The sequence below is a fragment of the Botryllus schlosseri genome, chromosome 1 (assembly GCF_051294905.1).
Source record: "Botryllus schlosseri isolate E-star chromosome 1, Bs_hap1, whole genome shotgun sequence".
Classification (NCBI taxonomy): domain Eukaryota; kingdom Metazoa; phylum Chordata; class Ascidiacea; order Stolidobranchia; family Styelidae; genus Botryllus; species Botryllus schlosseri.
In genome coordinates this window covers 9689487-9711627 of record NC_137236.1, presented here as the reverse complement: position 1 = coordinate 9711627, position 22141 = coordinate 9689487, and the positions used below count along the sequence as shown (strand labels likewise).

Here is a 22141-nt window from a genome sequence, read left to right as displayed (position 1 = left end):
TGCTGTGGCCACAAAATTCTATGTTAATATAATTTATGTGGGATACCGGTCACCAGTGAACTCCGCACTTCCGCAATTATAATTTGAATTTCCCACGTTCAACGTCACATATCCCTCTCCCTTAATCCTAATAGCCCTCTCCCCCAACTCTAATGTCGCACTCCAACTTGCTGATAACCATCTACATGTGACGAAATCTCACCTAATAATCTGATCTCAATGACTAGTCCAAGTAGTTTCGACACCTATCTTTTCCTAACTTTTCATTGTATCGCAATTTCTGAGGTGCATTGAGCCGATAAAATTTTTGATAAACTTAACCGTTGAACTAGGAAAATTGCTAATAGACCTATCGTGATCCAATAAACAAAAACCAATGAATACAGATATAAGTTGATTAGCATCGAATTGAGATTTTGATTTCATTCCGATCATGTTACTGCGGGAAGGATAAAAATTATGACACTTACGATTTGTTTTGACGTAGCTGACCATCATCATACATTCCAAATTATGTTTCAGCGCCAATATGGATGTAATGGCATTAGGGTCGCATTCACTTTAACATCATTTAACATTTAACATTTATTTTTCACTTTTTCCACTTTCACACTCTTAAAATGGAAATTGATACATATTTTCAAAATGCCTATGGTATGAAACAATTCAGTGGACATGGTACAATATATCCGACCAGCGAAACTTGCTTGGACCTGAAACACCGAGGATTCAATCGCAGTGGAATCAAGTCGTTGAACCTTGATGTTAACGGAACCGAACTGTATGAGGTATTGTATCTGGGTTACAGTAAAATGAAAAGCTGGAGTTTAATCTTTTGTCGATGCGTTCCAAATTATTTTTCATTCTGCATAGGCGTATTGCGAAATGGAAACTGACGGAGGTGGGTGGACGTTGGTTGCGAGCATTCATGAAAGCAAAATCACTGCAAAATGTGCACTTGACGACAGATGGTCCGCTTATACTGGGGGTGAGCAATACACAGGTATGAGTAGAAATATCCAATGTCCATTCAACCAATATTTCAAAATCATTTATGAGACGGAAAATTAAACGCCAAAGTGAACCCTTTATAACTGTCCGATTGCGTCTCATATTGTGTCTGACCCTTTTACGTTTTAGTTTAACTATAGAAATTAAACATGGAACGGCAACAACCGATTTTGCAGTTTCATTCGAATCTGATCTTGATCGAAAGCTACTGTTGCACCAATTCCAAAAAATAATAAATAAAATATGATCAGGCACTGATCCACCTAGAATCTGTCCTCCAAGTCTGAAATATCACCTCCCCACTTAAAACCTTCTCTTGTGCCACATGTGGGTAACTGTTTGGTCACCTGCCGGGTCACCTGCCGGGTTGTAATGACTCGCCTTGACCCGAGTCATTTATTAAAAATACGAAAATGACTCGACTCAAGTCATATGGCTCGAGCCTCAGACGGCCAAGACCGACATTTCATCGTCATTTTGAAGAATAGCAACGTAACCAGACTGTCGTTAGAATTTTGTCTATTGGTACTGGTATGCGACCAGAAACTGCTAAAAGTGAGGGAAATTAGTATATTATAAACTCGAAACATTCGATATCACCAAACAGAGTTATATGAAGTGAGCTTACCAAGACATCAACTGGAAACTGAGCAGTCAACACAATGACTTAGACTCAGACTCGAGTCATTATACCATAACTCACACTCGACCCTCTTTTCGCTGAATTGAGCTCGGACTTGACACGGTGGTGAATTGAAAAGGACTCGACTTGACTAGAGTCGAAAATATAACAGTGAGATTGACTTGTGACTCTTAGCCTTGTGACTCGGTTACAATCCTGGTCACCCGTGACGTATATAGAATTATGCCTGTTTCACGTCGATAGCGAGCAACTTTATCGTTGATTTTATTCGCTTGTCGGTCAATTGTTTATGCAGGAATTGCGGACTTTTGACCTTTTTACTTCCATTTTCTTCCTAAAAAACAACATTTTCATCAAGTTAGTATTTGGTAATATGCACGTCCAAGTCTATGTTCAACATATATCTCTATCGCCCTTATAAAGACCAGAGGTCATCCGTAGGGCAAGTTTTTGTGACACTAAAATCGCGAGAAAGTTGCACTTAATTTCAACAAATATTGCATTTTATAATTTTGGTAAATTATGAGCATATTATACCACACATAACAATGAGATGCAGCTAACCCATCATATAGCTATTTGTTATGTGCATCAGACGTGGGTGCTCCAAATGTTCCTGCATATTCGAAATCATTATTCAGAGCAGGTATATATATTGCGAATCAACCCGAATTTAAAATCCAGTTCAATAATATCCTCATCAGCCAGCAAGCCAAACGCCATGCTACATACTTCGTTTGCTGAACAAAAAACACACACATATATTTTCCCTGTCAAAGGTATGACATGTTAAACAACATACCACTAGCTTTAGCAGGACTCCCTTTAAAGACACCACACCTGATCAATACACTTGGTTATAATAGGCTTACTATACGTCCTCTTTCAAGAGGATTTGTCCTCTTTTTTGACATTTTTGAAAGTGTCCTCAGAGGACGCCCTTTTTTCCTCTTTTTTGAAAATTCAGGTGAGATTAAGAGCAAATTGCGAGAAAAAAGGTATTTTGAGCTCTGAGCGAGTAGTAGGCCTACATTGAGGCGACGGTACATGCGAATATGGTCCCCGATGCGGTACTGTACTGTACAACAGTAACAACGCAAATGAACTGAGGGTAGCTGAAGTCTCCGAATTTCATAACGAGAAAATCATTCATATTATAACAGATGTTGTTGCATATAGCTTACTTTTATTTTGCCTGACAACGTGATTCTTTGGCCCTTTGTGATTGGAAAAATGTAAATGGCAAATTCCGCATGACATTATAAAATCGCATTTATCCTTGTGGCGATCCAACAAATGCTTTGTTGAAGCATTCCGGTCAGAACAGAAAAGTGGGCATAACCGAGCAATCCGTTGTTCAGACATTATTGTGTATCCAAGTTAAGTTACATTTATAAAATAGCAATAAAGCTGTGTCAATAGAAAGGGTGAATATCAATATTTGAACTTTGCTCCGGATTTTATCTTCTAATGTGAACGAATTTGAAACCATAATACATACCGTACTGTTTTTGCCAGGAACTTACACCAGTTTTCACTGTACCGTTGCACTCTGCCGATTGCTACAAACACTGTTACCATGCAGTATAACGCAAAATTCAGGAACAGCTGCACTGCACTATATGTGCATCTTAAAGCTTACAATGAACCAAACAGCGTTGCTGCGCGTTAACAAATAACAATCGAGCTGTTGAGATCGAAGACAGCAGCATATATTTGTCATATCGTTATTAAAGAGAACCTATCTTAATACACTGTAAATCCGCAAGGTCGTATTGAACACTTCATAACACTTTTTTCTGCGTACAGACACACCTTTTGGGCATATAAACGCATTGGGCCATTATCGTCGCAACGCTTCTGCGTATTTCTCCGTTTATATGTAACACTTCGCCACTGCTGCTTATTTTCAAGAAAATTTATACTTTGTAATTTATCGTCAATTTCACATTCATAAAGTATCGGTGGGATTGGAGATCACATAAAATCATGGTACATGTATAATAATGTTATTCAACTGACCAAACCATCAAGTTTAAGGGTAATATTACAATAAAATATACATATTTCCCTGTGACGCAGAGGGGTCGCCACCTTCGTTACGGTAGAGCGCGCTCGATTTCAGTTTCGAATTTGAATTGGTGGTTCGTCAGGCTTCAAGCAGAGAGTAGGGTACACTAAAAGACTTGGCGGAATGGATATATTAAAGCAGTTCCTGCTACCTGGTGGCATAAAGGATCATAACGTCCATGTACTGTAAGGTATGGAAATGCGGTAAATGTTATTGAATATATGTGAGAATAGTCATAAAATGAACTCGTTTTGCCATTGTGCACAGTAAGGTCGTTTGTTTTAGATGTTTTAGTAGGCTACTGATATCCCTTATTCATATGAATGTTCTTTAGATGTTTTGTAGTATATAATTCGTCTGATCTTATTGCTGGAGGATCGAGCTTCGAATCTGATAATATACCAGGCTGCGACCAGGTACAAGGTACTGATAGGAAGCTGCTATCGAACTAACTTTTTTGATATATAGATAAAGGGATGTTCTCTCCATCCACACTGAAATAACCCTATGTAGGCGATATTGTGGTCCATTGTGGACAAGTACTGCAATATCAGCAATTGAATACCGGTATGACAGTCATGCAACGGTTTTGGTTGTTTTTCAACTGTACACATTTTACACTGTACTGCTTACTGAAGCGATTTTGTGACATGTCAACATAGGTCAAAATTTTGTCAAAATTGTACGGTCAGGTCAAAAATTGCCGAAATTGTTTACAAAATCAAAATGTTTTTGGCAAACTTGCATTTCATTTGTATCATAGATGATTGCACTGTCGGTGAACTTATCATTTTATAATTTACATCTTGCAGCCTACTTTATAGTCCTACCGTTGTAGACGGACCATCGTCTGCTAATTGTGAATCATAGACTGTCAAATGAAACAAATGCTCAACGTAGCCTACTGCACTATCGTAACTAAAGCAACACTGCGTGAGCATTGGTTCTTCCATTAGAAACCGTATGATGAAAAATTGTGATGTAGAGAAAGGGCAGTGTACTCACAACTTCAGTGTAGCCGGCCAACAACTGCCGCTGGTGAACGTTCTTTCTTCATTCTTGCCAAGCTACTTAGTTAGGACAGACACTTTCTAACCGAAAATGTAGGAAAGTATCTTTCGTTGTACTACACCAAAGTTTTAATTATTTCTACCATAATACGAGATGTAACTAATACTAGAATTCTCCACGGGTCCAGATTTCGATAAAATAAGTTTTTTTCATGTAAAAATTTGTCAGTTTTCATGCTATAAGATTTTTTCAGGTCAAACTACTTCGGAAGAACAGACAGCTCCATCCAGAAATGAAGATAAGTACCGGTAATACAATTCTAACATTATGTGAGAAACACCTAATTTAAGTACATGGGGTCAAAATTAAGTTTTTCATCATCAAAATATGTGTGAATTTGGATTTTTTAGTCAAATTTCCCTTTTTAAGTCCAAAAAATCGCCCTAATAATAGCACAGCAAAACAAACAATCTTTTCAACAAACCATGGATCAAAAGGGGTAGTATTGGTTTCGCCCAATCCCCAAATTTGACTTTTCTGAGTTTATATTATGATATGGTAACTGAACTAAACTCTATGTCGCAGGTAGTATGTATTGAAATTGGCACCTTTTTGAAATGCATTTGCTGTATGGAATCCTGGTAAGCATCACGGTGATTTGTAAGTGAACTGGAATATCCGTAGAGAATGAATTTGATTCTGTTGCATTCGGTTATCTTTGTGATGAAGATTTTTATGAGTGTCTGCTGATAAAATTTCACTAAAATTGTTAACAATCCAGGAAGTATACTACCTGTGCCAAAGTAAATTGGTGGTAACGTCATGTGCAACTTTCCATTCCATTACCTAATTATTCTATGAAAGACACCGTTCAGTCATGCACAACTTATTGCAGAAAATAACAACTGTATCCAGTATGATATCTGCGTGATTACTGAGCAGTTCATTTGTATTGCGAATTTTCGCAACAAATATTTTCTTTTCAATAGTCTTGGATTGATCCTCAAATTTGTCCAACTGATGTCTACTCTCTAAAAAGAGCCCCCTGGGTCTACCGTGCCTGCGCTATCAGACAATGTTGACAGTGACGTGAGGAGTCGTTCGTAACGGGTTTTGTGCCAGCACAGTCATCTTATGCGATGCAGACCTTCTCAAGAACCCATGGATACATGTGATTATGTACAGTGTACAGTGAACTGTATACTCTGAACACTGAACAGGGATGTAGTTGAAAGTAATGAGCTCGTGTAACTTGTACTTTAACTATTGCTTACTGAACTATAATGGACTAGGTCAGTGGTTCTGAACCTGGGGGGTTGAGCACCTCTCCTGCGCTTCTGTAACCTATTACCTGTGTGAAATATTTATATTTACTTGTGCATAAAATTTACAATTTTCCTTTATTATTTATTGTATTTTCTAGGAGCAGCAATTGGATTTGACCAGTACAGAAAAAGAGCCGCCATGGCATGCCACGAATCAGGGACTCATCAAGCCTGGGTTGCGGCTGATGGAAAGAATATGAAAAATGCCCTAAAGTGCAGGTAGTATGTATTGCAAATGGCACTTTTTTGAAATAGATTTGTTGTTTGAAATACTGCTAAGCATCGCCATGTTTCGTAAGTAAACTGGTATATCCTTAGATAATGAATTTGATTCAGCTGCATTCGGTTATTTTTATGAATGTCTGCTGGTAAAATTTCACTAAAAGGATTAACAATCCAGGAAAGTATGGTACTCGGGCTGGGGTAAAATTGGTGTTAAGGTCACATGCAACTTTCCATTACAATAATTAATTGTTCTATGAAAGACACCCTTTTGTCACATACAATACATCCAGTCTGATATCTGCGTAAGTAAATACTGAATGCTGGTAATGTATTATTTTGTGATAATATTGTTGATGTACAACGTTCTTTCGAGTTCTCCACTAGTTGCTGACGATTATACTATATATTATTATATATATATAGTATATAATTTATTATATTATATACTATTCAATTTTATATTGAAGTTTTGTACCTCGAAGAAGCTGTTCGAATATTGAATAGTTCCCTTGTATTGCAAATTTTTAAAACAAGTATTTTCTTTTCAACAGTCTTAGATTGATCCTCAAATTCATCCAACTGATGTCGACTCTTCGAAAAGAACCCTGGTTCCACCGTGCCTCTGCTAACAGACAATGTTGATAGTGACTTGAGCAGTCATCTGAACGGATTTTGTACCGGTGCAGTCATCTTTTGTGATACATACTTTTGCCTCAAGAACCCATGGAAACATGTGATTATGTAAGTCTATTTATTCATTTCATATATCACCATTGATTATGTAATATGCTGGTTTTTGCAGTCCCAATTTTCTCAAAAACTATCTATATATGCTATATGAGCTGAAGAGAGGCTTGATCTGTGTACATTGAACAGAGGTGTTGTTGAATGTGAAGAGCTGGTGTAACATGTATTTAAACTACCGCTTACTGAACTATACTTGGAACATCAAATGGAGATCATTTCCCATGTCGTGCTAATTCCAATTAATTTTGTTAGTTAAATTTAATCAGGAATGAAGGATTTTGAAAGATTGAGAACAGTTACAATTACCGCAATGAAGGAAAAGTATTCAACACCTTCGATAAGATGTCACAAAGTTTTTGTACTAAAGACAATCAATGTGTCTTTTGTCTGGTATATTTTCTCGTCTCAATTCAAAGCACCTATAAAATCTTGGAATCAAAGTTATATGTAAAGCCTACCGTATGTCAATTATCCCATAGGGATAACAATTCTACTACATTTATTGTCGGATCTTGTTTGCAATCAATTTCATTTTCAGCGAAACGAGGTTGATGAAGTCAACTGTCATCTCAAAGCCAAATTCAGAGACAAACGAATATAATCCAAGACCCAAGCGCAAGTCTTATTGAAACAGGTACCGTAATCTTTCTTTTTTGTGGACCATACAAATTTACATAGACCTGCGACGTTCTGCTGTAACTGTCCTTTTGAGTTACAGTTCTGCATTCTCACTGTTGCCTGTGCGTCTGAATGTCATTGTAAATGTCAAAATGGCCGAATTGAAAAAAACGCAGACCTGATTCAAGATCTTTTTATTAGTTGTTATGCTAATTTTAGTCCTTCTCAGTGATAGGATTTTACATTTATCCGAGCGCCTTTCCTAAGCTTGTGTAACCTGCGTGTGTGAAATCTTTATATTTATTTCTGCATAAAATTTAGAATTTTCATTGACATATTCAAAACTTTGGAATTTATTCACATTTTCAAGGAGCACAACTTGGAGTCGACCAGTAGAAAAGAAACAAACGCCATGGCACGCCACGAATCAGAGATTGACCGAGCCTGGATTGCAGCTGATGGCAAGAATATAAAACTGCTTCAGTGAAAATGGAGTATTCAGAAACATTCTTGACGTTTTGAGCTGCTACGCATTGGATTGTCATACCCTAAAGGAGTGGTTCTCAAACAGGAGAAAGCATTTGAAGCGTCGTGAAGCCGCTGTAAACTAAAATCTTTTTCGCACATGCATGCGTGGCAGCTTGTAGTTATTTCTCTGTGTATGGTCAGAATTTAATATTTGAATATTCTCTCATCAACAACCATTACCGTCACTGCCATCTAACTATCCGTTGGGATTTCTAGCGTTCTGGTTGCTTTTTTAAATTTTATTATACGACAACAAGGAGTGTGTGAAATGTTTTGCTATCATATGGGAGCGTGTCCAAAAATTTTTAAGAACCACTGCCCTAATGACTTCCATATTTCATATTTTGCAGCAGACTGGTAAATAACAACAAAATATTTTCTGTAAATCTGCAAAATTTGTATGGACTCAAAGAAACGATTTCTTTGTTATTTAAACAAAAGTGATTGGCATTAAGCTGATATAAATACTTCTAATGCAAGCCCTAGGATATTTTTAGCAGGCCCAATTTCATTAAGAGTGAAAAAATATATATGGTTGTTTATCGTGGTAGTGGTAGTGATACTGATACATTCATTGTTTGTTTGTTTACAATAAATTAGAAATTTACAAGCCGTAATTTGGTCAGTTTTAAATAAGTTGTAATGATTTGTGTTGATCATGTTTTCCGTTAACGGACGTAACCAATGAATTTGATTCCATGCCCTTGTCACGAAAGTTCAGGATACTAAATGATATTTTGTTATCACTATCCCTAATTCCCTATGCATTCATTTTCATCATTGAGAGCGATTTGCATGATATTTGTAGTAAGTTTGCTCTTAATCATTTGTGATGTTCGTCATTTCATCGACTCTTCCGGGATCGGTTTCAACTGCTGATCTGAATTTATGAAACCCTGTAACAGCAGCTATTGGAAATTTCAATGTTTGCACGTATTTAATCACCCAGGTTGGGTATTATAAGCGTCATTTATTCATGAATCAATAAAATCTGATTTTACTTTGAGCCCTGCGTTCCAGTGACTAGTCAACCAGCCACTTTGAGACTGAACACTTTTTAGGTAAACACCTTAAATTTGAACACTTCACAACACTTCTAGGCGTTCAATTTTTGGATCACGTTTCGTGTTCAATTTTCCGGGTTGAGCAACACTTCAGAATTTACAGTGTAGCTTCCTATGATGTGCGTGATGGATATTCTCAACACTTACCTTTCAATAAGTCTCTTTTTATATCGTTTCCTAACAAACATTGAGCCAATTCGGAATCCATCACGAACTATATCAAGAACAATAGTCGCAATTCGACACTCGGCACGGGAAACTCGCAATTTGACTCGACCTTCGGCATGGAAAATGCGGTCCAAGGCTCTCTGAATTCTCGCGCCTGACACACCATCGAGCGCGTGATACGGCATTTCGTTTTAGAGCAGAGGTCTCAAACTCAAATGTGCTTGCTGGCCAGTTTTCCAGTTTTGACGACGCCGCGGGCCGCAGCATCTATATAGGGGTATTTTATGTCTTTCCAAGTAGGCCTTATTTGGCGAGAATGAATTTTCCTATTGAAAGTGAGCCGATCCAGCAGACTGACAGTGAACACACATCGTCAAAATGTGATTTACGTTTGTATCAATTTAGGCCTGGCACGAAAAGAGTCATCACATCTATAACTATTTGAACAGAATTGTTGTTGTACTTGATATATATTAACTATAAGGTATAGACACCATATGGGCGGACAAATGTATGGTGTCATCGTAACAGCTATCGGGTTATAATTTTCAGCTAGGCTACTATGAATATTTTGAATCCAACAGATTGATAATAGAGACTCATGTGATATCAAAACATTTTTAAGTTGAGCTTTGTAATTCCAATCCATGATTCGGGTATACTTCTTATAAGTAGGCTATTAATCTCATTGCCAAATATGTTCAAATATAGGAGCAGGAAAAAAATATAAATATGATATATATATATTATTGAATGTGTCCTAGTGATTAAAATGTCGGAACGCCGAATGGCCCATTGCTGTTACATCGTTGGAGCGTACCACTTCGGTACTCGGTACCTTTAAGTGGCCTTAATAACATGGTCTAGCGACCAAAGATGTAACTATCAGATTGCCAATGGTTGCCATAACTATACTTGCTTGGTTAGCGAAATACCAAGCTGCGACCTTCTGATCTATTACTATTCCCCTGATACGCGATTAGTTTGTTGCGTCCATGGTTCTAACAAATTTACGGCATTCCAAGTCACTCCAAGTCCATTCGAGTCATTTTCATTTTGCCATCGAATTGGCCCGAGTCTGAGTAACTCAAAGAAAGGTCGCGTCCAAGTTCAACTCACAAATTTCAGTCTAGAATCGTCTAAGGGTCCGGTTTTGTCATCATGAATTGGAAATGTGGCGAAATAGTGATTGTTCCACTGCATCGTAGCGTATGCAATTGATGCGATAGTGAAGTTTGATGAATAGTTTAAGGCTTTCGGAGCATTTTAAGAGGGAATTTTCACTTTATAACCTGAAAAGATATATGTGACACTTATATTTTTTCAAAATAATAGAAATCTAAAACGTCGTCGCGGGCCGCACAAAATGCTCTGGCGGGCCGCATGCGGCCCGCGTGTTTGAGACCTCTGTTTTAGAGTTTACATTATATGAGATAAGACGAAAATCTCTCTCTTTCTCTCTCGCTTGATCGGTGTTTACTTGAATATCACGCTACTCGATAGATGGAAAAAGTCATTTTGTGTTTTAATCCAGGGGTTCTCAACCTTTTTCACCTCGCGGACCGGCAAAATTTCAAAAATTATATGGCGGACCGGTGGACTTTCAGAAATTGAAAGCAACCCAAAATGTCAAATATGAAGCCGTTTTTTGCATGAATATGGTGCAAGAGGGTTACATTTTAAGGGTTTTGATCGCAATTAATCGTAATTATGTTCATGATGGTATTCCTGAGATTTTATGGTAGTGAGTCTGCATCGAGGTAAAATTGCCTTTTTCAGATAAATGACTCGAGTCCATGTCGAGTAAATACACATATTGACTCAAGTCGAGTCGAGTCATTTCCGTATTTTGAGAAAATGACTCGAGTCAAGTCGAGTCATCAGAAAATCGTGACTCGAGTCTGATTCGAGTCGAGTCATGACTCGAGTCATTACAACCCTGCACAAAACTAGCGACGAAAAAACACGTCGTCAGTAAAACCCCCGATAAAAATTGGTCTTGGGCCCCACAATTAGATGGATGCTTTCACCACTACTTGTGAGTACATCGATTCTACTATATGCAGGCAGATAGTTTACGTAGCCTAATCGCAAGAAGCGTGGAAATGTCCTATATTTAATGAAAGAATCCCTCAATAATATTAGTAATTGCGTACATATTGCTATAATTTTTTTAATCCCCTCAGAATTATGAGATTCTCCGGTAGAGTTGAGTGGAAAATTTATGGCATGAAATCAAATTAAACATATTTGGGCTGGACTATTGCATTGATTACTTCGTTGCATGTCATTAATTCATGATCTGCTGTCTGTTATATAGTGAATAGATATTGAAATCGCCCATGCGCACCTAGCCAAAAGAAGCACACGATTCCAAATTGCTATTTCTTCTCTGGAAAATATCTTTTCTTTGTTGGATGGCGTTTTTCCTGTGGGGTACAGATTGCCAGGACAGCGTAATTCAGCTCCAGCCATTTAGGTGCCTATGGACGATTTGACACATGTCTATCGAGGTTTTCGATCTACAAAGGGCAGTCGTTTTTGGCCAAGGTTTTCTCGCTGCCAAATTTTTGGCACACTTTTCGCAGTTCAGTGTTGGCCCAAACTTCTTCATGTATTGGTGCGGCGTGGCGCAGCGTGGCGCGGCAATGGCCCACGCCGAAAATGCCTGATCTTACAAATCATATGTATTTCTTGGCGGAAGGGGACACAATATTCAATTTATTTAGTTACACAAAATCGGAAAAAGCGTGAAAAAAGTTTGAAAAAGATTCGATGAATTTTCACCTAAAATAATCTATAATTCATGTTCATTCACGAAATAACTTTAGGTCCCCTTCAAGCTCGGCTCCTGTCAATTAGGGGTTTGCGGTGCGGCATTTACTATAGCCCCTACGCTACTGTACAAAAATGAATGAATGAAAAACGAATCATCGTACAAACTGTGCATTTTGGCGAATAAACTTGTACTTGTCGCTCGCATGTCGTCAAATGACACGGCTTGAATGGCAAGTCAAATGTTTCCAGACCTAATGTTACCTCACGAGGTTCTCAATCAGTTTAAATTTTGATGTTTTATTTGTTTTATCAATGGACAAGCCTTCAACATATTGTATCTTGAAATTAAGGTATAGAATCGTAAAATGTCCGGCGGACCGGCAGGAAAGTCGTGGCGGACCGGAGCCGTTCCGCGGACCGGCGGTTGAGTACCACTGTTTTAATCTACCGCTTGGAATTTAGAGTGTATGTCTGAAAAGAAACTGATTCTATCCGACATCTAAATTACCAGTTTAATGTATAATTATATCATCTCGAAGTTGGATCTAGATTTGCAAAATTATTCCAGCCAATATGTCGCCCAATCCATTCTTGACGTAAAGCAACATGATGGCGATAGCAATTGGATCTGGTCGATTGCGTTCTCGTAGTGATCGGAATAGGAGTCGAATTAGGCACCTGACTCTAGTGCAGTGGTTCTCAGTCAAGGGTCCGCGAACCCCTAGCGGTCCTAGAACCAATTCCAGGGGGTCCACCCACGAAGCCTCTTATTTGAAGAAAGATTGATAATATAATTGTATTTTTTATGATAGGGAAATCACGAACCAGTTTTGTTTCATCCCTGCTAAAACTTCAAGACTCACATCAACAGCATTGTCGTCTGAGATGAAACATTCTACTGTGCAAACCCATTTTATTACCAAGTCAAAATGGCCTACTGATACAAATATATTGTCGTTTAGGGGAGTTTTGAGGAGTTTGTGGAGGAAATAACAAGTTGGAGTAGTATGCTCAATCAGTGTGACTTCGGAAGGTTTACGAATCATCTTGGATTTGAAGTCGTCAGTCTCAGCAAATTAGTGAACAGAAGTTTGAAAGAGAAATATCTGGAGTTTTTTTACTAATCTGTACCGGTAATGGGATTGAAACCTCGCCGTGGAATCCATCTTTGAGTCGTTATTTTCCACAAGTGGAAACCCGTGTCATATTTAATACGAAATCTTTACTACCAGCAACGCGTAAGGATGTGTTTCCTGCGATTCATCAGAGTAACATAATTTACCAATATACGCGCCGATGCGACAGTCGGTATGTGGGTCGCACATCTCAGCGCTTGCAACAAAGAATTCGTCAACACTTCCCATGTCAAATTAGGAATTCGCAGGGTGATGACACGTCTGCTTCATCATCACAGTCTCTACTTACCATGCGTGATTATGACCAAGTAACAGCATGTAACTCTGCCATCGGACAGTACCTATTGAAACACACAGAGTGTGCAAAACATTACAGTAGGCCTAACAATCAGTTTTCCATAGTTGCTCGTGGTCGTTCTTTTGATCATATAAAGCAGTGGTTCTCAACCTTTATCATACCGTTACCCCAAAGAAGAAAATGACAGGATGCAATCACCCCTTTTCAAGAAATAACAAATTACTGTTTGCACTCAACGTGACGTCGTAATGTACACTGAAATACCTGTTAAGAATATCTAATTATTGGGAAGGCTGATGCTGTTTTTGGGTTATCCAGTGGTCACATTTAGGAAAAGGGGAGGATAATAGATAGCATCTCAGGCAATTGTCAATCACAGACTTATTTCGTTTTAATGGATACCATTGAAGGAAATTCTATTCAGAAAGTTCAAAGCTTTTATGACGAAAAATGGTTATTCATTTTCAAGGTGAACCTAAAAGGTTCCAACATCTTCCCCTATTTTCTTGGAAGGCATTTCGATCAGGGATATCTAGATATCCCTGATTTCGATGATGCCAGACATAATTTTTCTGACTGGACTAGACCACTACACTTTTCAATACGAACAACTATATTTTTACGATATTGTTACTGCATTATAGGCGTAAAGCTGAACTTAGACGACCCTTCTTGTCTTTCAATTTGCCAGCATATGTAACAATATATGATCCTCACTACTGCAAATTAAATTGGACTTACCTAGCATTATACTAAATTACATTCGACTCTGTTATTCATAATCACTATTGGTTCTGGTTACTATGATATCAGAGCAGGCATGGCATGTTAAGTGAGACAAAATATATAGCCTACAAGCTCGCAAAAATATATGTTAGCCTACATCAGGGGTCACCAACCCGGTGCCCGCGGGCCCTGGGTAGCCCGCGAGGACTTGGTGAGTATCCCGCGAGCCCGTCCTAAAAATAGGTGGAATGGCAGCATTTACCAATATTCCTCAGATTTGCACCACCGAGCTTTTAAATATATAGATTGCTTGATTCAGCTATTTTTGTTTAAAATACAGTAACATGGATAACTTACATATATAAACACTTTAAAAATATCCTCAATTACAATTACTAAGATATAGATGTATGTGATAGAATCACCAGAAATTGAAGATACGGCGCATTGCATATACAGGCTACATGACGGAATGACATTCACGGTCTTCCTGAAATGGCGGGGGCTCCGTTATGATAGCTCGACGTCCAGGACAATGCCAAAGTAGTAAACAATATTACTATTCGGAGTTAGATTGCCGTGAAGTACCAACAGATTTTGGATATCTGTATACCCATTACGTATTGCATCTTTTGACACAGCTTGTTTCTGTTACACTCAACACAGTTTAGTATACCATGTTTCTAACTTTATGTAATCGTTGCTGCTGTCCGGTATAATTAAATCTTGTCATTTCTGGATGCTGAACCGTTGGAGATTGAAATTGTAACACTGCAAAATTACCCCCACCTCAGTCTGCAGCAAACGTTTGGTGGCTTGTTGATACGGAAAAGTACAGCAGTGCAGTGGCGTAGCAGCCACTTGGCGGTTCTGGCTCCGCGCCAGGGGCGGCAGGCTCCAAGGGGGCGGCAAAATGAGGCTGCACACTGCACAGTGTACACTGTACAGTTGTACACAGCCGGCTAAAAGCAGCGTAATTGGTAGTCCAAAAGCTGACATCCCGTGAGGTAAAACTGAATCAAATGGTCTCAATCAAAAGCTATAGTGTCGCGCTGATTCAGAAAACACGAATTAATATGTTAACATGGCAATGGAACCACTCCAAAATAGCCGTCAAGGCTGATTGTTCCTAACAATCGGAGCGCCGCGACACACTGACCAATTGACCATGATAATGGCAATTGTATCGAGCGATTATTCGGAGCAATACCAATTTTCAGACCAGCATTTAAATTGTATTTCCGGAATCAGGGCAACAATAACTTTCGATTAAGATCAGTTTTGTTAAATTTGAGCGGTCGGAGGGCCTGCGCCAACTATAGGATGACCATGACCAATTATGCTGCTTTTAGCTGGCTCAGCAGTAAGCCTGTCTGGGTATTCAAGTGTGACAACTAACCTTGAAGCTCAAACTAGGTTTCCCGGCATAGCCTACACCACTTACAAGTATGGATTTTTTAATCCCCACGCGCTGCTGCAAAGCGAAAGTCACAATTTATTCACCAGCGGATTTAAAAGCATCTATGACGACGAGGTGGACTTTTTGGAGTTAGCTGTGGAAATTGACAGATTTAAGAGGCTGGTATGGAGCAGTGAAACCACGTTTATTCGTAGTGCAACAGCGTTTGATGTTTTACAGTGGTTAGTTAATGAAAAGCTACTTGATTCGTCACCATATTTATGCTCGTGTCTGAAACTTTATCTGACCATTGGTGTTTCAATTGCAAGCTGTGAGAGGAGCTTCTCACAGCTCAAACTGATCAAGTCTTATTTACGTTCTACCATGAATGATGATCGGCTATCAGCTCCATCCATTCTGTCTATGGAAAGAGACTAATACGTTCAAAAACTTCAATTTGAAGATATTATCGCTGATTTTGCTTTAGTGAAAGCCCGAAAAGTCAAGTTTTGAGGCGGCTATTGATTTTCTAATTGCACAATACATTCGTTCGCTATTTCTCGTCTGCATTATTTTTGGCCTTATTAACGTTGAGACGGTGAGGCTGAGATGCGGCATATTATTTGTAATTATTTGTATTGAAAAGATTGTTTGGAAATCAATATATGTCGAAATTTGCTGCTGTCTACTTAGGGGCGGCATTTTAAGCGAGAGCCAGGGGCGGCAGCACATGCTGCGACGCCAGTGCCTGGTCTATGCGCAGAAGCTACGAAGGTTGCAAGCGTCTATGGTTCAACTTATTGTTGTGAATCAGCCTTTTCGGACATGAACTTCATCAAAACCAAACACAAAACACGCCTAATTAATTGCACATCTGGAACACTCACTCAGAATTGCAGTGTCAAGTTACATACCATAGAGTACAGCGCACAAGTTGATTTCATACAATGCCAGGCTTCCCACTGACTGTTATAGAAACAGATAACATGATGTCCAGTCCTGCCCAGTGCTATGGATATCAAAGCGGAAATACAGTGTGACACGGGTAAACGGCGGGAGTAAATAGTAGCCCGCCGTTTCAATCATTACGCAAAAGTAGCCCTCGGTTGCAAAAAGGTTGGTGACTCCTGGCCTACATGAATATTGACGTTATAAGTGCAGCGTCATAAGTTTATAAGAATTGTCACTTCGAATTACCCCCCGAAAATTGGCAAATTACCCCTTTGGGGGTAATTACCCCCAGGTTAAGAATCACTGATATAAAGGTCCTTGAATCAACTGCAAAAACGATCCGCTGGGAATCTTCCATTACTGTTGATTTGTCATTCGGCTGTTTACAGCTGGTTTTGTGTGTGCTGAACCGTAACCATGCGCTGTTTACTGCCATTCGCGACTATGTGTAATTGTCATTATTACACCACAACGACAAAATTCTTGCTATATTTCGAACTATGTTAACCTAATTTACTGGCGTTCACTGCTGAAGAGAGTCAGTTGTAAATCTTCCAGTGGAATAAATATGACAATATGAACGTATATAGCCGATACCTCATCATTAGGGCAATTTTTTTTTGACATGTCAAAAAAAGTCAAAATTAGGTCAAAATTGTAGCGTTAGGTCAAAATTTGTCAAAATTGTTAACAAAGTCAAACATTTTTTGACCTCTGCATTTCGTTTGTATCGTAGATTTTGCGCTGTCGGTGAACTTATCATTTGATATTTTACAGCTTGCAGCCTACTTTATAGGCCTACCGTTGTAAACGGACCATCGTCTGCTCATTGTGAATCATAAATGGTCAAATGAAACAAATAGTGACATGGTTTTATGGTAAACGTACCGCAATATCCTAGCTGAAGCAAGACTGCTTGGACATTGCATGGTTCTTATATCAAGAAGCGCAAGCTGAAAAATTGTGATACAGACAACATTGTCAGAATGAAGCAACACGGTTTGTCACCAGCAGTGTGCACACAACTTGAGTGTTGTCAGCCAACAAATGCTGCTGTTGAACGTTCTTTCTCCGTTCTTGGCAAGCTACGTAGTAAGAACAGACACTTTCTACCCGAGAATGTAGGAAAGGATCTTACGTTGTACTACAACAAATTTTAATTATTTCCACCAGAATACGTAATGTAACTACTGGAATTCTTCATAGGGCCAGATTTCGTTACAATACTAGTTTTTCATGTAAAAATCTGTCAGTTTTTGAGCCAAAAACGTTTTTTTTCAGGCCAATCTACTTTGTAAGGACAGACAGTTCCAACCAGAAATGAAGATAAGTAGTACAATTTTAACATTATATGCGAAAACACCTAATTTGCATACGTGAGGTCAAAATTTGGTCAAATTTCAGTTTTTTTAGGTCAAAAAAGGTCAAAATTTAGATTTTTTAGGTCAAAATCTTCCGTTTTTTAGGTCAAAAAAAAATTGCCCTACTCATCATACATTATATACTTTTACGTTCGCAGTAAATGATCTCATTCGCAGGGAAGACGAACTGGGAAAACCAAATAACGTTTGGGAATGTACGTAACTGTATGCAAGACGACTACAAAAATGAAGGCTATTACAAAATAGACGTAAGTATACATTACGCTCAGCGATGAAGCATATTGCATTATTGCATGTCATTCCTGTAAGAGAGTTTGAAGTGTTTAATACAGGATATTTCAATTTAGGTGTGAAAGGTATAGTATTTGAAGCAGACATACCATTTGCCGAGCCAAAATACCACTATCGATTGATTGTCCAATGTCCATGCAAGATTTTGTGGTATTGACCTGATTACCATTTCTATCTTTACAGGCGTCTGATGTGATGGTGTGGCATGTCCGCAGTCAGGGGAAATTAGATTCAATGCAATCAGGAACCATGTTGAAATATCGGTCGGCCAATCAATTTCTACAGAAGTACGGAGGAAATCTAAAAAAATTATTCAGCGATCACTTTCCTATTGCCGCTGGGAACGGTAAGATTGACTTCCATATTGACATTTCACATTGAGTGTTTCGGCCATGAAATCATTTATTGAAAATTACCAGTTTATATAAAATACGGTTTGATACACGAATCATCGCGAAGTGCTATACTGACACTATTTTCAGATTACAGGGCAACAATATTACATGCCGTGTCGCAGAGTTTTTCTGTGAAGAATTTGATTTCTGGCTGGTACAACTATAGCATGCCCGATTATTTCACAGACCGGATTAGGGACCAAAATATGTTTGGATACTATGGAAATATGGTAGGCAAATTCAAATGTTGCTATAACAAAGTTCGCGTGATTTGTCATGGCCAATTCGTTCGACTGTATAAACGTGATATACTGTACTAGATTGAGGGGGGCGGGGTGTCCATATTAAAATCACCAAATCGTGCAATAAAAAATTCTAATGGAACAAATATATACTCACAAATACACCACATTCCTTTGATTAAAGAAATACTATTCTTCTCGTTTTCCCCGAGTAATCCCGATCGCCGAATCCTTGGACTTCTATAGCAAATTTTTATCCCACATCTCGCGTTCTACCCTATTAAAATCGCGGGATTTCTCTAAATCAGCGTTTTTTTTCTTGACTAACCTGAGGAGAACTTACGCAAGTCTGCAAGCCTTCGTAGAACACCAAATTTCTCCATTGTCGTGAAAACAAAAATATATCTCATCACACATAGGCGCCGATTTTTACATGGGGTGGCGAGATGAAAAAGGGGAGGGTTTGAATAAAAAGGGAGGGGTCTGAGATTGTTTCAAATTTACAAAGTTGGAATCAATTTATTATGATTAAGTACATGCGTGAATGCCCGTAATGCATGGATAGGACAAGCTCCATTATGTTGACTAATTCACGCGTATAAGTGCGCGTAAGATAGCCATTGAGTCCAGCAGTTAATCCGCGATTCCTCGATTTTGCTTCAATATCAACTACCGTAATTTTCCATGTATAATGCGCAAAATTTAACCGATGTTTTGCCCCAAAGAAGGGGGTGCGTGTTGTACATGGGTACAGCAAGCCTTGAAGAAAATTCCCCTCCCTAAAAAACTTGAAATCACACCTTTCTTCATGTTCGTTTCCAATCGCGCATCACCTCTAGCCATCGTGCCCCGTAATTCATATTACGGAGTGTAACACGCTGCCAAATAAAGGAGCGTGTTGCCAGCTAACGAGAGTCGGCACAGCACGCGATCTCTTGCTAACTTGGTTTGTCGTTTGTACGCGAGCAAAATTAGGTGGCTGATTGCTACAAGCGTGCGCGGCAATCCTTGCTGATTCATCGCGTCAACGGCAGGCCTTAACAATCGCATACACAAGAGGCCATGTGCGCAAGATAAATCGCTCGCGTATTCAGTCGCATCTCCAACAGGACTGGTGCGCCCTACATAACCGTTGGCCTGAGCAATCGCATCTGTAATTGTAATAGGCCTCGTGCGCAAGAAGTCGTGTGCAGACTTGGACAACTAGATCATTCTAGTTGACTCATTTGACTAAATTAGAGCGAAATGCCAGTAATATAATTCAAATCTGATTTATGAAATTTTCTATGTTCTAATTCTAATCCAATTTGCGAAATGTGTCTATGCTCTAATTCCAATTATAATCTAATTTGTCAAATGTTTCCATGCTCTAATTTTAGTTCTAATCTAATTTATTGTTTCCTGAAAATGCCTCTTTGTCCGCGGCATTTTGGAGCGAGTTAACAGAAATATCACTCCCGCACAGGGCAATCCAGTGCCAAGGCGCCATCGCATTACTTAGATACACCGTACCATAATAAAGTATTTATCGTGACGAACAATAGCCATGCTGGCATAGTAGCTTGTAGTCTCCGAACGACATTCTAGTTTCGATCACAAACAGTACAGCAGCGAAGTAAAATAGATAGTTAACACAGGCTTCTTTATACTCATACCCATAACTACATCAAGTAAAAAGAGGATGATTGCTTCAGATCTAACCAAAGAAAACATATTAGAGAGTGAAGTGGAAAGAGATTTTGAAGCAGAGCAGGGGATCGTGGACTGCGATGTTTTGAGTGGAGAAAATCGTTTTACTCATCTTAAGGCTGCTGCTGCTCGAGAACTCGTAGGCATGACTGCAATGTTCGCTTTTCCTGCAGCCATGCAAGAGAGTCATGCAATAATGCAATATCGAGAAAAAATAGCCCACACACAGTTGAGTAACCATGTTTTAAAGCTTTACGTTAGTACAACGCCGTGCTCACTAACATGGGCGATGGACTTGGTTACGACAAAATAAGTAATATTCTATTAGGGAAGTACATATAAAACATGAAATATCGTGATCATAAACTTAATTTTATTTGGAACTATAAGCTGCGCACGATACCTGACCAGGATTTTCAGCGACTAATGAATCGATATTGGAGATATGTGGACATATCATCCCACGGATTGATTTTGTGGGAAAGCCCTAGGCCGTTTTCTAAGCGTATCGGCCTTGACAGTGTCTGGACAATTTTACGTCAAGGAAATATGCTAATATCAGCTTACTCTCCAACGATGTTTCCATGGCCGGAGCCATTTCAGCTAGTGAGGAACAGTGGTGTCTGGCACAGACGAATGGAGTATTTTGAAACAACTACAATAATTTGATACTTGAAATCAATTTCAGCATTTCAAGTTGTTTATCGCGTTCTTCCAAAATCACTAATCAGATCGCTGACCCCATGTGGCCCGCGTGTTGGTGACCTCTGGTATAGTACAAAACAAGATAAGCTTGATGTACAGACGTTATCCATACTCATGTTTATGAGAATGCACTGTGGTTTGATATGAACCGAGCTTGCTTTTCGCTGTATTTATTTCTAATTCACAATTTCGCTCAATTTTCAACTTTATTCGAATTCAGAAATTCTAATTCAAATTCTAATCTGATTTGGAAAAAAATGTGTAGCTCTAATTCTAATTCTACTCTAATTTATACAAGCTGAGAATATTTTAGTTGTCCAAGCCTGGTCGTGTGTCGCTAGCCTGAACTATCGCGTCGCCGGCCTCACAGGCTTTTGCTACTATCTAGTCTCGTTTAGAGACAATGCCGCTAATTGTATTATGATTAGCGATGCATGGATGGTTATGTCATGATTGTTCGACAGTGACATCGCAAAACAGAACAACATCGTGTACTAAAACACAACTATTCATGTACTGCGAATGCAGGGCGTACTATAGATGGGCACAGGCTTTTTCCCAGAATTTAAACTCCATTTTAAGGATGCGTAACACACGGGGGCTCATTATATTCGGTAAATTACGGTATTCACTTTTCACCAACACGCGAGCGAGCAATTTAATACGCTACCTCTGTGAAGATGAACTATTATTACTCACAAATTAATACGATTGAATTCTGCTGTTGTGATTCGGGCC

General features: G+C 38.9%; 1 protein-coding gene and 1 long non-coding RNA gene across 2 annotated transcripts in view; both read left to right on the top strand.

Annotated features, from left to right (window-relative positions):
- The first annotated feature begins 612 nt into the window (after nt 1-612).
- LOC145457980 (uncharacterized) overlaps nt 613-22141 on the top strand; it is a 55545-nt gene continuing 34016 nt past the window's right edge. The window contains exons 1-5 of the mRNA XM_080336300.1: nt 613-788; nt 874-1003; nt 18238-18329; nt 18556-18718; nt 18855-18997. Of these exons, the coding sequence (XP_080192426.1) occupies nt 621-788; nt 874-1003; nt 18238-18329; nt 18556-18718; nt 18855-18997 (696 nt within the window). The 5' untranslated portion in view covers nt 613-620. The remainder of the gene's footprint in view (nt 789-873; nt 1004-18237; nt 18330-18555; nt 18719-18854; nt 18998-22141) is intronic.
- LOC145433555 (uncharacterized) lies at nt 4707-9185 on the top strand. The gene is made up of 5 exons (XR_013913135.1): nt 4707-5915; nt 6160-6280; nt 6838-7027; nt 7572-7667; nt 8022-9185. It is a non-coding gene; the product is annotated as an uncharacterized LOC145433555 (long non-coding RNA).